This window comes from Lichenostomus cassidix, chromosome 7 (genome assembly GCF_008360975.1).
Source record: "Lichenostomus cassidix isolate B80296 chromosome 7, HeHo_3.0, whole genome shotgun sequence".
Classification (NCBI taxonomy): domain Eukaryota; kingdom Metazoa; phylum Chordata; class Aves; order Passeriformes; family Meliphagidae; genus Lichenostomus; species Lichenostomus cassidix.
The window spans coordinates 33,306,718-33,321,983 of record NC_139488.1 but is presented as its reverse complement, the minus strand read 5'-3'; the positions used below and the strand labels follow the sequence as shown (position 1 = coordinate 33,321,983).

The following is a 15,266-nucleotide window of genomic DNA, read 5'->3' as shown; positions in this document are numbered from 1 at the left end:
GTCACACTGAGCTTGAAAAAGAATACAGAGATTTGATTTTTAAGGAAAATTCATGCTAGATGTGTTCTCCTCGTTCTTCTTGCTTCCAAGCACTAACCTGTTTTCCCTACAAAAAAATATCTTAATTAGTGTTTTCTGACTGCAAAGAGCCTGAGGGGTTTTTTGATAGCTTGTGTGAGATAATGCTTTATCTTCCATACTTTATAATATTGCAAGGCTACGTTTTTCCATTTATGGCAATTTTAAATGAAAATTTTAAGGTGAAAGGTGAAATTAAGAAATATTTAAGCAATGTAAGAGGCTTAAAAACCATGCAAGACACATTTCTAACATTTATATTCACAATCCCAGGTTATTATAGGATGGGGAATGGGAATGGTGATGAACCATATTAACTTGGTAGTAAGTCATAGGTGCACAGGAAGCAGTAGAGAGAATTGAAGGTTTTGGTTTAAGCAAAATGGTAAAAATTAGGATATTTACCTTGATTTTAGCAAAGGCTGGATTTTTATAACTTGGTCCATAGGAATGGAAATGTCTTTTCACATAAAGGTGCAACCCTGCTGGCAATACCAATAGACACCCCAACCTTATCAATTCTATGAATGTGTGATTCTCACTGACATCAGAAAATAATGCAAGCACAACCATATTTCTCTTTTGGACTTCAGGTCTTTGTCAGTTCCTCGATAAAATTAGGTGTTTGCATTGCCCTTTCCCCTAAACTTAATTTTCATTCTGGCACAGTGTGGTAGGCTTAGAGAACTTATATTTATTGATTTATTTATTCCATTTATCTCCTGACACAGAGGGAATGAATATTGGAACTCCCCAGGCTACACCAGTCTCAGTTTCTTTCCTCTTGTCTTTGCCATCATTTGTTCTTTGCTTTTTCTGTAACCAGACAGGCTGCAGAACAGTGGGTGTGAGGGAAGGTTTGGTGCTGTGGCCATGGATTTTTCTGATCACCCTTCATGTTGTTTCAGAAGAATAAATTTAAAAGAAAAAAAAATCCAGAAATGGTTACATTTAGAGCTATTCAGTGAAAAATCACTCCAGTCTTGTGGAACTGTTATATCAGGTGGAGGTTGGCTGAGGGGTCTTTTCTCCCTTTGCTGGGTGGATTTTCTAGTTTGAGATAATTTAGGGATCCAAGATTTCCAACTTCATTTAAGAATATAGATGGACTTTGCTGTTACAAGCTAATTTTCTCAATCTGAATGCCTGCATGGCTTTTCTAGCTTTAGTGGCAACATTAATGTTAGGTGAAAACCACCTTTAATTCAGGTCCTTGTTCTGGTGGCTGCTCTTGGCCTGACCACCCCAAGAGCTGTATTCTGACTCCAGCAGTCAGAATGTGTTTTCCCAGGAGGATTTCTGGATAATGACCCAGCGCTGAGCTGTTTTAGAAAGATTCCTTCTGCCTCTTTTTCCTCTCCATCAGTCTTTGTACAACCCTCAGCACAGCTTTCCCCCTGTCTCCAGTGGCCATCAGCTCCATTACAGGAGAAAGGATGAGTCCTATGGCTCTGTTAATTATTTACATCTGTGCAGTGAAGATGAGCAAGTGTCTGACACACAGAAAGCAGTGAGCAGGAAACTGAGCCAGAGGGGAAGTGTTTGCTGGAGATCCATCTGAAACAGAGCTTCTGACTCAGCCCTTATCATGGCACTGGCCAAACAGAGTTTGAAACAGAGTGTTTAAAACATTTAAATTGCTGTGCAACATTAAATTTAGACTCTCTGCTGTTTGCTTTTGTCTGGTGTGTACAGAAGCACACAGAGGAAAAGGCTAATGTGTAGAGCATCATAAAGCCAATTCCATATGCTGTGTTGCACCTGTGAGTTCATTTGTACACAATGCTCAGAGTGGCACAGGAGAACAGGAACAGTTCAAAATGCAGTTTTGGGAGCCACTGTGAGGCTTGTTAAGCTTTACAGACAGATAACCTCTTGAACTAGTTTGTCTGCTGTAATGCAGAGTTGGGAACCATCCTTTGGAACTGAATTTTAATGTGGATTTTTCCTTTTCTTTTTAAATTTCTGTTTTTGACTGACTGAATTATATACATCACATAATCATTTAGGTTTGAAAAGCCTGCTAAGATTATTGAGTCCAGCACCATTGTGTTCACCATTAACCCATATCCCCAAGCTCCATATCTAGATGTCTTTTAAATACCTCAAGGACATTGAGCCCATCACTGCCCTGGGCAGCCTGTTCCAGTGCCTGATCACCCTTTTGAGGTGGAATTTTTTCCCCATATCCAATCTAAACCTCCCCTGGTGCACTTTGAGGCTATTTCCTATTGCCCTATCACTTTGGAGAAGGACCACCTCAGTGCCCCTCCTGTCAGGGAGCTGGAGAGAGTGAGAAGTTCCTCCCTGAGCCTCCTGCTCTCCAGGCTGAGCTCCTCCAGCTCCCTCTTTGAGATTTGAGCTCCATTCCCTTCCCTGGCCTCACTCCAGCCCCTCAATGTCTGCCTGGTTTTGTGAGGGACACAAAACTGAGCCCAGCATTCAAGATGTGGCTAAGCAGGCCATGATGATGGAATGCTGGGTTGGATTTGGGAATCTCTGGCTTGGCTAGCTGTTGTTCTCCTAGCTGTAGGGAGCAGCAGGAGCTGGTGTTGTTCCCTCAGAAGGGTGAGGGCAGAGCTGAGGCTCTCATCAGCAGATGCACAAGGGCTGTGAGTCAGAGCAATGAGTGCCTGTCAGCCTGGCATGACTCAGACCATCTTTGGATTTCTCAAGTTCTTCATCTTGTTTCTGTTTGTTTCAGTGTTGGTTTCCACAGTCTTAACTCCTCTCTTACCTTTACTCATAAGCCGTGACTTGCATGTGCTGTGGCTTTATTTGTTATTTGCCAACTACTGGCTGCAACTGGTTTTATTCTCTCATGTGAAGTATTATTTTGGAGACAATATTCTGCGTCTGTGAGGTCAGAATTTACAGTTAACTTCTTCTTTCCTCGTACTTTCCTCTTCTTTTTAGTCATCCACATCCTACTGTAAATGTTTATTATTCTTCTTCTTGCATAGGCAGCTGAATACCTGAGCTAATTGAAGGTGACTTCCAATTTTTATTAATTATCAGTCTGCATGGTTGAATCAAGCATATGGATAGAAGTAACTATGAGTAAGGGGTTACTTATGCTACATAAATCCACATTAAATATTAAATTCTTTCTTTGCATATATATGAGGTAGCAAAAAGTAAAGATTGTAAGTAATTTCCATACATTTATTCCAGTGTTGCAAAGTCTTGGCATTAGAAATGTGCCTCTAGTCTGTGTAGAATTGACTTTGTGGAGCAGCTGTGATACCATGAGATACCCTGTGTGTTTAGTTTACACTTTACACATTAACTCATAACTACAGATAATAATACATAGAATTCAACCGCTTGCAAGAGTTCAAATATTTGACTTAAAAACCTCCAAAAAACCCAATTAAAAACTCTAATTTTCCTATAAAAGCGACATCTTCTAATGGCTATAATTTAGCCCTAAACCTTCAATATCTCTAAGGTCTTCTCTTGCAGGGCAGAGACATTACTTTAAGCTGTTGTGACTACAGGTTTTATAAAAGATAAGCACATTTGAAATCCCTGGTTATCAATAATGAACTGGGCAGAAAATAAATTTAGGACTCCACACCTGTGAGATGAATGCTCACAACTAAAATCAGATATTTGATGTTACTTTGGCTGCATGTGGCAGGTTGTTTCTTGTTGCCAAGAGCAATAATAAAGAATAAATATGAAGTTTTAAAATCAATTCTGCAATCTTATATGTTGTATTGCATACCCTAAGTCCACAGTAGAAATGGGGTACCAGCAGTATGTTGGAGAAAAGTTAACAGAGAGAAAAATCCTCACAATTTTATATGTGTGTTTGACAAGCCACGTTGTCATGTTTTCATTTAAGCCCATATTTATCCAGAGAGATCCCCAAATTTGTGTCCATTTTTCTTCTCAAGAACAGAATTGAATCCAAAGGCAGTGGAATAAGGCTTTGTTCAGGATAACTGCTCAGTGTGGAGAAGATCCACTCCAAAAAGACAACTTAGGAGAGCAGGAAGGATCTGCAAGTCACTGATGTACAACTGAAGTGGGAATTTTGAAGATGTCCTACAGTCAGGTATAATTTAATACCTTAATATTAATATTAAGGTATTAAATTAAATAATATTAATACTTTAATCCTGAGGACAGCCCAGGATTAAAGCTGCTCAAAAAATGCTGCTCTTGAAGTAAATTGGATGCAGTGATGTAAAAGGGATGTACCACATTTGGCTGCCTTTTCTCTTAGATAAAATTCAAACTACTTGCCCAAGTTGTTCAAAGAAAAAGCACTTTGTAAAAAGTTAGTTGAGAGAATGAGGGTGAAGAAATAAACACAGGGGAAAAAAAAAACCCACAGCTTTGGTGCTTTTTTGGTAACAGTTGACAAATAGGAGTGTTACTGATTGAATTTCTAATAAATGGGTGTGTATGTTTTACTGCAATTTAATAACTTTCTGAAGACCTTGAATTTGAGTTGTGCACCCAAGTATGTCTACATTTGGAGATATGCTTTGTTCATAGTTTGTAACCCTCCCTAAATTTAGTATGCAAAATCATTAATCGGAGAGAATGTTTCTAGAAGAAAATGTACACAATGAAATAATGTTCATTCATAATTTTTGCTGATAAACAGAATCCCAGAATGAACTAGGTTTGAAAAGACCTTTAAGTCCAACCTATGACTTAATACCTCCTCCTCAACTAACCCTTGTATATTGGCCACGATAATAAAAATAGTGGAAATAACCAGTTTGTAGATTCTTGGTCGCATTCTCTAGTTTCAAATTCAGTAGAGCAGGAGCCTGAAGTGAGGCAGGCAGAGTTTTCATTAAGCACAAAGTCCCAAATGCCATGTCAGAAGTAATTGGTGAAGTGTTTCTGCTGGTTCTGACCTTCAATACTTTCCTTGATACTTCTTTAGTGTGAACACAGAGCTTGTGACTGATTGATCCCATTGTCTCCTGCTTGGGGACATCACAAGGATTCTTTTCCCTCTTCCCAACCCTCCTGGCCTCAGGGCACCTTCCCTGCAGGAACTGAGCTGGATTCCCTGGGAGCTGCACAGCTACTGCCAAAGCACTGCCAGTTTCCTTGCAGGCAGTGTGGCTTGGTGTGACCAGCTCAGAAATGGCTTTCCCAGGTGATCAGACAGCCTAAGAAATCTGGATCTGAAATTACTTTCTCCCGTTTTCAGCCTGTCTGCCCCTGGGCACGGGCTGGTTTTAGGAGATTCAGGGGGAGCAGCAGTAGTCTGTCCCCCTGGCCATGCTGTGTGCCCCACCTTGGTACCTCACCATCCCCAGGGCAGTGCCCAGTGCCCAGCACCCTCCAGCAGTGCTGGGACAGCCCTGCCTGCAGCCCTGGGGGCTCCCCATGGCCCTGGCTCAGCTCCTGCAGCTCAGCTCTTCTCCCATCCTCAGCCATCTGTTAGGAGACAATTACTCACAGAGACAGTTGGATATTCTGCTGCCTGAGCTCACTCTTCTGAGCTGCTTGCATCCTCTTTGCCCTCCAAGCAGCATCCCAGGATGAATGTTTGAAACATCGAGATGTTGTATTACCATAATTGCAGCCAGTAGTTTTGACTATTTTTCCCTACCAACTGGCAAGGCTAGGAATTATTATGTCTTTTGAAAGGAAGAAAAGACACCATCCATCTTTTATATTCTGAGCATTCTTGCACTGATGTAAAATACACTGAGATTATTTTGAAGAAGAACACTTTTAAATTCCTTTTTCCCGAAGTTCACTTGATAACACTGCCAGAAGTGGCTCTCTGTTAAAGGGAGAGTGAAGAGGAATAAACAAGATAAAAAGCTACTCTTCTTTATTTGCATTAGACATTTCAGAAAGTGCAGCAGCTGGGAAGGATTCAGTGGGAAAAGCAAGTGCTGCTTCAAAAGCATCACAACATGCAGCTTGATTTGGCTATTTTATTTATTTTTTTCCTAAATCCAATGGAGGTTGTAGAAACTGTGGGCAGGGAGGCCTTGGAACCTGCTGTCTTATTCCACTGGTGTTGATGATTGAGACTTACTGCCATTTAGAGTTATTTTGCAGACAAAATAGGTCACAAAGCTTCTATAAAATAGGACTTTTAGGAACTGAAGCTCATCTTCATTTTTAAGTTATGTTGCTTTTCAAAGCATCATGTTTGTAACAAGCAAAAGTACATACAAATTAATTTTAATCACATGAATAAAGGGATCACTTCTAATCTCCTACTTTCACAAGTAGTGCAGAAAATTCCTCTTGAAAACAAAACAATTAAAGTAATACTTCCTGGAGCATATTTCAGTGTCCCATCCTATGTTTCCAATCAAAGAAATCTAATTAGGAAGCTCCCCTACTGATATTTTGAATTAGAGAATATGTTTGGAATTGCAGGATGTTTGTGTCCTGAAGGAATCTCATATTTTAAAAGCATGTAGCATAAAATTAAATTCCCCAAAATTTTACAGACAGGAGCATATCAGTGTAGTCTGTCAAGGTTTAAAATGTTAATTAAGAGATTCCTTCTTTTCACTCATTAAATTTAGGAGATATATATAAATGTTTATACAGTTTTGGTCACAGTTCTCAAGTTTTCTGTTTGATAACTTATGAAAGCCCTCTAGCAATCTAGGGTTTTTACCATGATTCACATGTTTCACAGATCTATTTTTTTTTTTTAAGTCAATGTTCTCTGTTTTAGAAGTAAAGTCCTTTTTCACTCCTCACACTCTATCAAAGATGGTCTAACACAAAGAATGAGCAAGTTATTACTGGCAAATCACAAAGTTAGTTTGGTTTTGTTAAATGTGAGATGCCTTCAAATTCTTATGCAGATGAAATAGGAATCAAATTATAATATTTACACGACCTACCTGACCCTGAGCATTGGGCTGCTTTATTTATGTTCTCCCTGGAAAGGTCTGCAGAGTCAAAGCTGTCCTGGAGGAGAGCCTGGCACTGCCAGGGGCTGCAGGTGCTGCAGGAAGCTCCATGTGCATGGAATGCTTCATGGCATGGAGTGTCCTACCTGCAGGGCAGAAAGTGAGGAGCAAAACACCCATAAACCCAAATTCTGTAATTCTCTGTTTCTTATTTCCATAGTTTTCAAATTCTAACATCTAGGATAAATTTTGATCAACTTTCAATGTTCTGGTGTTAATTTCTTCTTATATTTTACTGGAAAATACACTGAATGCATTTCTTTGTGAAACATTTTAATCCCTCTACATTTGATTTGCATGTAATTAACCCAGAGCATGGTGGGAACAGTTTGTGTTTCATCCTGGAAGCACACAAATCCTTTAAGACAGGGTACATCCATCCCCACAAGCACTGCCTTTTTGTCCCTAGAGCCAGTGTGCTCTGTCCCTGTTCATCAGGAATTCCTCAAGGATGTCATTGGTGCTCCTCCATGGGTGCAAGATGTACAGCTGGGAAGGTCACAGGAGGGAGCAGAACACTCCATCCTGCTTTCCTGGACACAGGAGGTGCCCTGGTAGGGTGTGTTAGCTTGAAAACAAACCACTGGGAGATCACAAGTCAGGATTACAATTTAATAGGCAAATTTAAAATAAGCGCAATAATACAAAAAAACCCTACTGCCAGAGTCAGATACAACCTGACACCCTGTTAGTCAGGGTGGTGGCAGCAGTCCAAGTGCAGTAGTTAGGTTGAAGCAGTGATCCTGTAGAAGGTCTGGTCTCCACCTGAAGGTCCAGTGGTAGCTCTTGTCCTCTGGGAATCCAGCAGACAGGAGCTGCTTGTGCAGTTCAAAGCCAGGTTATATCCAGGTGGGAATGCTTGGCTCCTCCCTCCTGCGTGGAGCATCTCACAGTAGGATGAGATAATTCCAGGAGTCATTGACTGTTATCAGGGGTGAGTCAGAGCAGGAGATAACAACCTGTGCCCCACAGCTGGTGGTAATAGAATACTAAATACATCTATATTGTAACCTAGGACATAGGGGATCGAGTTTTGCTTGGGTTTGGGGAGCACTGCTCTGTGCTTGTGGGAGTTTTCTAGTTGGGACCAGTTTTGTGTGTTAGGATTTTTACTTGATGGTCTGTGCTAAGAGACATCTGTATCTGTTATGAAAGTTGTAAATTCCCCTCAAATGGTTTGTCCTGCTGACTTCAAGAGACAAGATCTGACAAAGCTAAGATTTGCCAATTTATTAGGGAGCTTTCAGCTACTACCAGTGATTTCTGTCCTTCCCTTTGGAGTTAGTGCCTCGAAGGAGGTGAAAGCATTTTGCACTTGAGCACAGGATAGGTTTCCCTAAAGGAATCTTACAAGCTGTCAGAGTTCAGCAGAGACCCAAAGCTCCAGCATGAGCAATCAAGGAGGTTCAAGTTGTTTCCCTAAAAAATTTCCTCCCCTTTGGTCTCTGTGTAGCTAGTGATATACAATGTATAAATTATGGTTCAATCTGTAAATGAGCTGAACCCTTCAGACCTCTGAATGTTCTTTGCAGTATTAAAAATCTCAAAATCTTCATAATGTGGAATTATGTTTTTTGGGTTTTTTTTAATCAATCAGAACCCTTTCTAAGAGATAAACAAAAGAGATTCTCAAGAGTCCCTAAACTCCCTCAAAACTCCCTGAAGCAAACACTTCAGGGAAAAGGGGACAGAGATAAGTGGCTGCAGCTGGGGTGATATCCCAAAGGGAGCAATCACAGCATCCTTATCCTCCCCTTTCCATCCTGGACTCTGCAGTTTCTGAGTCTGAGTCTCCTGGGCTGGAATAACAGTTTCTCTGATCTAATGCAGCCACAAATATGTGACATTTATATGTATTTTCATAAATATCTACAATTATCTGCATAGCACAACAGTGAAAGTAAATGCTGGTACCTGTTACTCTTGATAGGAGTCTTGATAGAATATTCACAGGACAATTGAAAATCTTATGATACGTTTTAGTGTCTGCAAAGCTTATTTTACCAACTGTAAAACACCTGTATTTTAGGAAATAACCCTCTGAGCCAGTGATCTCCTTGTAATTGCACTAATCATTTCTTGATGACTTGAATTCTCATAAATGCAGTGATGACAATGCCCTAAAATCTGCAAAATGGAGTCATACATAGAGTGTCATCCTTAGCTTTAAAAACAAAACAAAGTGCAGAAGTTTCTTTGCCTTGCTGTGGATGTAAAAAATACATAAAAATACATAAAAGAAATTTTCCACCTGTTCTTTAGGTCCTGAGGAAGCAGATTTCAAGTGCACCCCAAATTTCATCAGCTGCATTGGTACCAACAAATGCATCCACCTGTCCCAGCTCTGCAATGGGATCTACGACTGCTCCGATGGCTATGATGAAGGAGTTCATTGCAGGGGTGAGTGAAAATTGCTTCAACAGCAAATCTTCTACTGTATTCTCTTCTTTGAGTTCAAAGAGAGCCAGAACTTACTCCTGGGAACACATATAGGTACATATGTGAGTGTGTGTGTATATATATATATATATATATGGCAACCAAAAGCAAACTGATAAAGGCTTCTTTTAATATATATTTCAAGTTAATTAAAAAAAAAATTGTGTGAGCGAAATTCAAGTGAAAAGCCCATAGAGATTTTCAGATTTTTCCTTTATTAGTTACTAAGCTTATAGGATGGAAACTCGTATAAGAAAAGAAGGATGAGGAAACTCTTCTTTAGTGAGCGAAAGTTGGGCAGCAGACTGTTTGCCAGGTTGATTTTTCTTTTTTCTTATAATTTTAGTTAAAAAAAAAAATAGCCAAAGAAAACACTGAACGATGTATCAACTTTGCTGTGAGCATTACTTTGCGTGGAGGATTTTGTTTCGGGAGGATTTGATGCAAATAAACTCCTGTTTAATAGTGCAGACACCAAATTCTGACAATGAGAAATTTGAAATAGAAATGGGTGAAGGTCAACTCCTTTAACACCTCAGCTCTACTACTCAGATGACTTGTTGAGTTCTGCCTTGGGGATAGTTATAGAGCCAAATCTTGGATACCTCCAGTCAGTTATTTTTAATCAGTAGATTTCCAGATGAATGGTTGTTGATGATGCTCAACAGATCTCGTGTTCAAACCCAGAACTCAGGGACAGGTCCTGGGACTTGTGCTGCAATCCAATATGACAATCTACAGGGAAAGATACAATTAATGGTAGAGTTCAGAAAGTTAAATTAGAATTTAAAATTTCATGCGGACGTATTTTCAGAGCTGTCAGAGTAAAATCTAAGCCCACACCAAAAATAAGCCACATGGGGGGGAAAAAAAAAAGCCATCTGGAATTAATCAGTGTAATACTGCTGACTTCCCAAAACTACAAATAGTTATTTTTATATAACCAGATGAGGACAGAGGCTGTCATAAAATATATGAAAATTCTCATTCACAGTGATGGGAATCATTTCTTTTCTTGAAGGCTCAACTGTTTTATGGTCCTTGTTCAATGAGCATTACACAAAATCAAAATTTGGGTCAGCATATTGCTTTTAGCACTGGTCCCAGCATCCAAAAATCCCCAGAAGTTAAACTGGCCAAAGCAGTATTTGGCCTATGCTGACACTTTTCTGATGTTGCAGGTGAGTGTTTTTGGGAGAACAGTATTGATCCTTTAAATTCTGTTTAAATGCATGTTCCTCAATATTTCATGTTTTTCTATAAATTACTTTGGATTAAATGACGGAGGATTAAAAACTTTGAGTGCTGAATAATTATCATATTATATCTGTCTTGTATTTTTATTGTATTTTAAGTCTTTAAACCACAAGAATAATGGAATCAGAAAAAAAAAATAGACTAAAAGTAAAATCCGAAAAGAGAATGGAGAAATTAATGTCTTCTTTAATAAATCAGCAAAGAATTTAGTAAATTCTAAACAAACATTTTTCTTGACCACACAGAACAGCTGTGTAATGAAATCTCACAGTACTCTTTGTCTACTAAATGGTTAACTACTCCTTAATATTGATTTTTGTGGCAATTGCTTATTTTTACTTGCTTATTAGAGGCAGTACTTGAAATTATCAGTGGACACATTTCTGTCAACAGACCCAAAGAGTATAGAAAACAATAATTTTAACAATATGCTTGTGTAGTTTGTTACAAACAACTGCCACTAAAGTGTCATTATGTTACATTCTTATGTACTAAATATTTGGTATGAATGCTTTATAGTTGTAATTATTGTGTGTATCTATATATATATTTGAGTAATTCTGCTATACATTCCGAGTCTTGAAGACACAAATCATACCTTGAACTCATTTATGTGGCCAAAAATTGCAAAGTTACTTCAGAAATCTAGCTAAATGAGTAGCTTTTCCTTTATATTACTCACAAGAGTAATATCATGCTCATATCAAGAGCATTATTAATTCTGCTCCAATTAACAGTGGTCATATGAAATTTGTGATTGAGGAAGGGAAGAGCAATTTTCAATTTTCAATATTCAATTGCAAACAGCCCAGTTGGTCACAGAGCTGACAAGGTTAAAAATAATCCATCTGCCAGTGCTGTGTAAATAAGTCACAGTCCAAGCAGCAGGAAAAGAAGTTATGGTATGAAATATGGGGGTGTCACCAGGGCAAAGCCCATTTCAGTGCACAGGTACCTCCAAAGGGGTGAAACCTTAAGAACTAATGGAGTAGAAGCATCCAGTGACCAGGATTATTCTAATTTCTTTCTCTAAATTTAACATTCTCATGGTAATTCAATATTAACGATCTTTTAGAGATGTATTCAGGCCTGCACTTTTCCCTGGCAAGGGAAAATATGGTCCTATTTCCAGTGTGAAATGGTAATTGATGGGAAATTTCAAGGAAATAGTAGTAAATACAATGACATTCCTGTATTATCATTTTTTATTTCAGGCACATATGCATTTTTGCTGGTGAATGTAATGCATAAATTCAGGAGAGGTTGTGGCAATATGAAATAAAAAATGTTTTATTATGTGGGGTTGTATCACATTATGTTTTCCAACGTCCTTCAGAGGAGAAAGGGGTGTGTAATTCACTGAATTTGAGCCTCAGAGTATATAATAGTGATAAGCCTTCTGTATTTGGTCATTTTGGATTCCTTTTTATTTTTTATCTAATTGAAGAATGCTTTAGAGAGGCTGAATAAGGGAGAAATCAAAAAATATATTAACCCTTCCTTTAAAGCTGATACTGGGGCTGTTCAGCTTTCCAATAATTCCAATAATTCCACCACATTCCAGCCCTGCTGAGTGGAGGAATTCACTCCCATCAGCTCCTCAGAGAGTTGGTAAGGTTCAGATAAAACTTCCCAATGCCAAAGCCAGAGCCAAGCTCGAGTAGCTCTAATAAAAGTTTGCTCCAGATCTGCTCCTGGCAATTAAACTTCTTTCTCTGACACACTTCTTTGGGCTTCTTTTGAGAGCCAGGCCTTCATTCCAGCTGCACTTGCAGCCACTTTTACAGCTCAGCCGTGCAATGAGCCGAGAACTCCTGCCCAGGGGAGCTGCCAAATTATTGCAAACTGAACTGTTTAGCTCTTTCCTTCCCAAGTTCATCCCAGTGTGGGGCTGGGGTTGGCTCTGGTCAGTTAAAGCTGGGCTTGTGTGGCTGCAGCTTGTGCCACTCTCTGATTCTGAGGTCTTTTGAAAGTAAAATACTTTTTTTGTTCCTGAAAGTTTTAGGAATGGCTCAGGCAAATATCCATCGTGGGTTAGTTTGAGTAACCTGGCCTTGAGAAGGTGAAGGATTAGATATAAGTACTAAGATAATTTCTAGAGAATTTAAATCACATTCCCATGAATCTTAATAAAGGGGTTTTTTTATTGGGGTGCAGAGGTGAGCTGTACAGTTTTCTAAATCAGTGTTTTATATCGATGTATATGGCAGAAAAATTTAAAACTGGTGTGTCAAAATTGGAGTTTGGTCTGTCTCCGAGTTAGAGCTATAGGAAACTCAAACTTGTGCAGAATATGGAGATGTCCTTTTCTAATTAACTAACTTAAGGGATAAGTTGTTATTTAGTATCTCCTGGAAGAGCTGTGCTAAAATTTCAGATACTCCATGCAGAAAATGCTAAAAGAATACTGAAAAAAATACCAGTGCAAATAGAGTCCTTCCAAGTCTTCAGATTATTTGGATCTTTATAGCCTGAGATCTGAACCATAATCTCTAAAGTCTCTAATCAATAAAATATTCAAAGGCAAACCCTGGATCATTTAGTATATAAAAACTGCAGAACACACATAGAGTACTTTTGGTTAAAAATGGTTCTCTTTTAGAGCCTATAATCAGAGCATTATTTTTCTGTTTAGGTTTTTTGAATGAATTGTTGTCATAAGATGAAGATAAATGTTATTACTGAATCATGTTGTGTTCTAGTCCTTCTACAGATTGAACCCTGAGAAATTTCAAGTACTGTTTACCAGAGGGGAAAATAAAAATTTCAGATTATTTTAGGAAAATTCAGGCCTTTCAAGGATGAGGCAAAATTATAAAACTGAAAGATATGGACCTACATTTAGATCCTAGTCTTACTTTATTTTTAATTTCTCATGAAGTAGTGTAACAAGGTAACAAACCCCCTAAAATAGTCAAGAATTATAAATGTCCCTCCATTTTCTCATGAGACTTTCTGGAAGTTATGCACACCTGCAAGAGAATTTTCTGTGAACTCATTTGATTTATTCTGACAAGCTTTAAATCACTCATCCTTTAAGACTGTGATGTACCAAGTGTCCCATGAGGTTCCTGAATCCTTGAACCCCCAGGAAATCTCCCAGAGCTCCTGATGTCCCATGAGGCTGCAGAAACCATCAGGTAGCATTTGGAATGATTCCCACTCTGCATTGTGCACCAAGGTGTTCACTTGGGTTATGAGGCAGAAAAGAGAAGAAACTATGGGCATTAAAATTAGGCAATCAGGTGTTTTTGCTTTGGAACAGAGCTGCTAGTAAAGAACTTTATTTGCCTGGGTGAAGGCTTCGTTTGCATTGTTTTGTATTGTGATATTTTCTCATTTCACTCCAAACATCCAATTTCTTGTCTGTTACTGTCTTTCCTACCTTTTTGCCTTAATATAGTGCATGATGCAGCTCTTTGAAATTAGCTAAGGTCATTTAGACTATTCTACTGTCAAGACAAAGAAGCCATGGGCTTGGTGATTTAATAACTTTCCATCCCAAAATCCTATTGCAGCAAATCAAATTAGAGGAGGCTGATGGGGGAATGAGCAGTGGAAGACATTTGAGTGATGTGATTTCATCCTACCTTGATGGGCTGTTGCTGAAGAGATTTTTTAGGCTAGAATTCCCAAATGAACACTGTTGTGAGGCTATCAGCATTGCCTCTGTGGCAAATTAAGTGTAGGATTTAAGTGTTTGACCTTATATGATGATAATCTATGACAGCAGATCATTAGGTGCTGCATGGTTTGTAGGGAGGGTTGGGATCTTGTCCATTGGAAGAGCAATGTCCTGTCTGCTCCCAGTCAGTATTCCCATTTTCCTGAGAGAAAATGTTGGATACTGGTAAAGTCAAGTGTTGGTCAGCTGTGGCCTCCCTGGATACAAATTCTAGTTAAATTATTAGCACATGTGTTTAAATACACAGACTTTTTTCAGGTCACAGAAACCATGCTTGCAATAGGAAATGCAGTGTTGGATGCTTAATCCATGGAGTTCTTCCTTACAGGAGAGAGGAGTAAAGGTTGGAACTCAAACATTTCAGGTTTTTAATCATCCTTTTGCCCAGTAAAATGCACAAATTAATGCACATCATCTAGCAGAGATGTTAATCTTTCCTGTTTGGGGGCAATCAGTGGTAGTTAACTGGTTCATGTACAGAGCTGCAGAAAGCTGATGAAAGCAGCTTCAGTCAGTGACACAGGGGATGGGATGGAGTGATCTGAGAAATGTTTGTTCTACTTCCCAGGGATTTGGGTTAAATGCTATTTATTGTTGCCTGCTGTTGTTGTTTCCTGCTGTTACTGTTTGGAGGCTGCCCTCTGTTGAGAAAACAAACATTTAAACTCATACTATGAGCATCCCCTTTTCAGTTTTATTGAGTGATTTTATTACCTTTCCGTTGACTACTCTGTAGAGTTACCTGTTAATTTTTCCCTTTTAATAAACTAATTAGCTCATAAAATTCTTTAGGGAGCTTTTATTATATAAGAAATGCAACAAGCATTTTGTATGAATAAATCTCAAAGGACTTTCATGAGGATACATATTCTGGGCATAATCTC

The 15,266-nt window shown here is 38.8% G+C and overlaps 1 protein-coding gene across 1 annotated transcript in view; it reads left to right on the top strand.

Moving 5' to 3' along the window:
* LRP1B (LDL receptor related protein 1B) overlaps positions 1 to 15,266 on the top strand; it is a 613,981-nt gene that overhangs the window by 247,694 nt on the left and 351,021 nt on the right. The window contains exon 3 of the mRNA XM_085067137.1: positions 9,264 to 9,401. Within this exon, the coding sequence (XP_084923263.1) occupies positions 9,264 to 9,401 (138 nt within the window). The remainder of the gene's footprint in view (positions 1 to 9,263; positions 9,402 to 15,266) is intronic.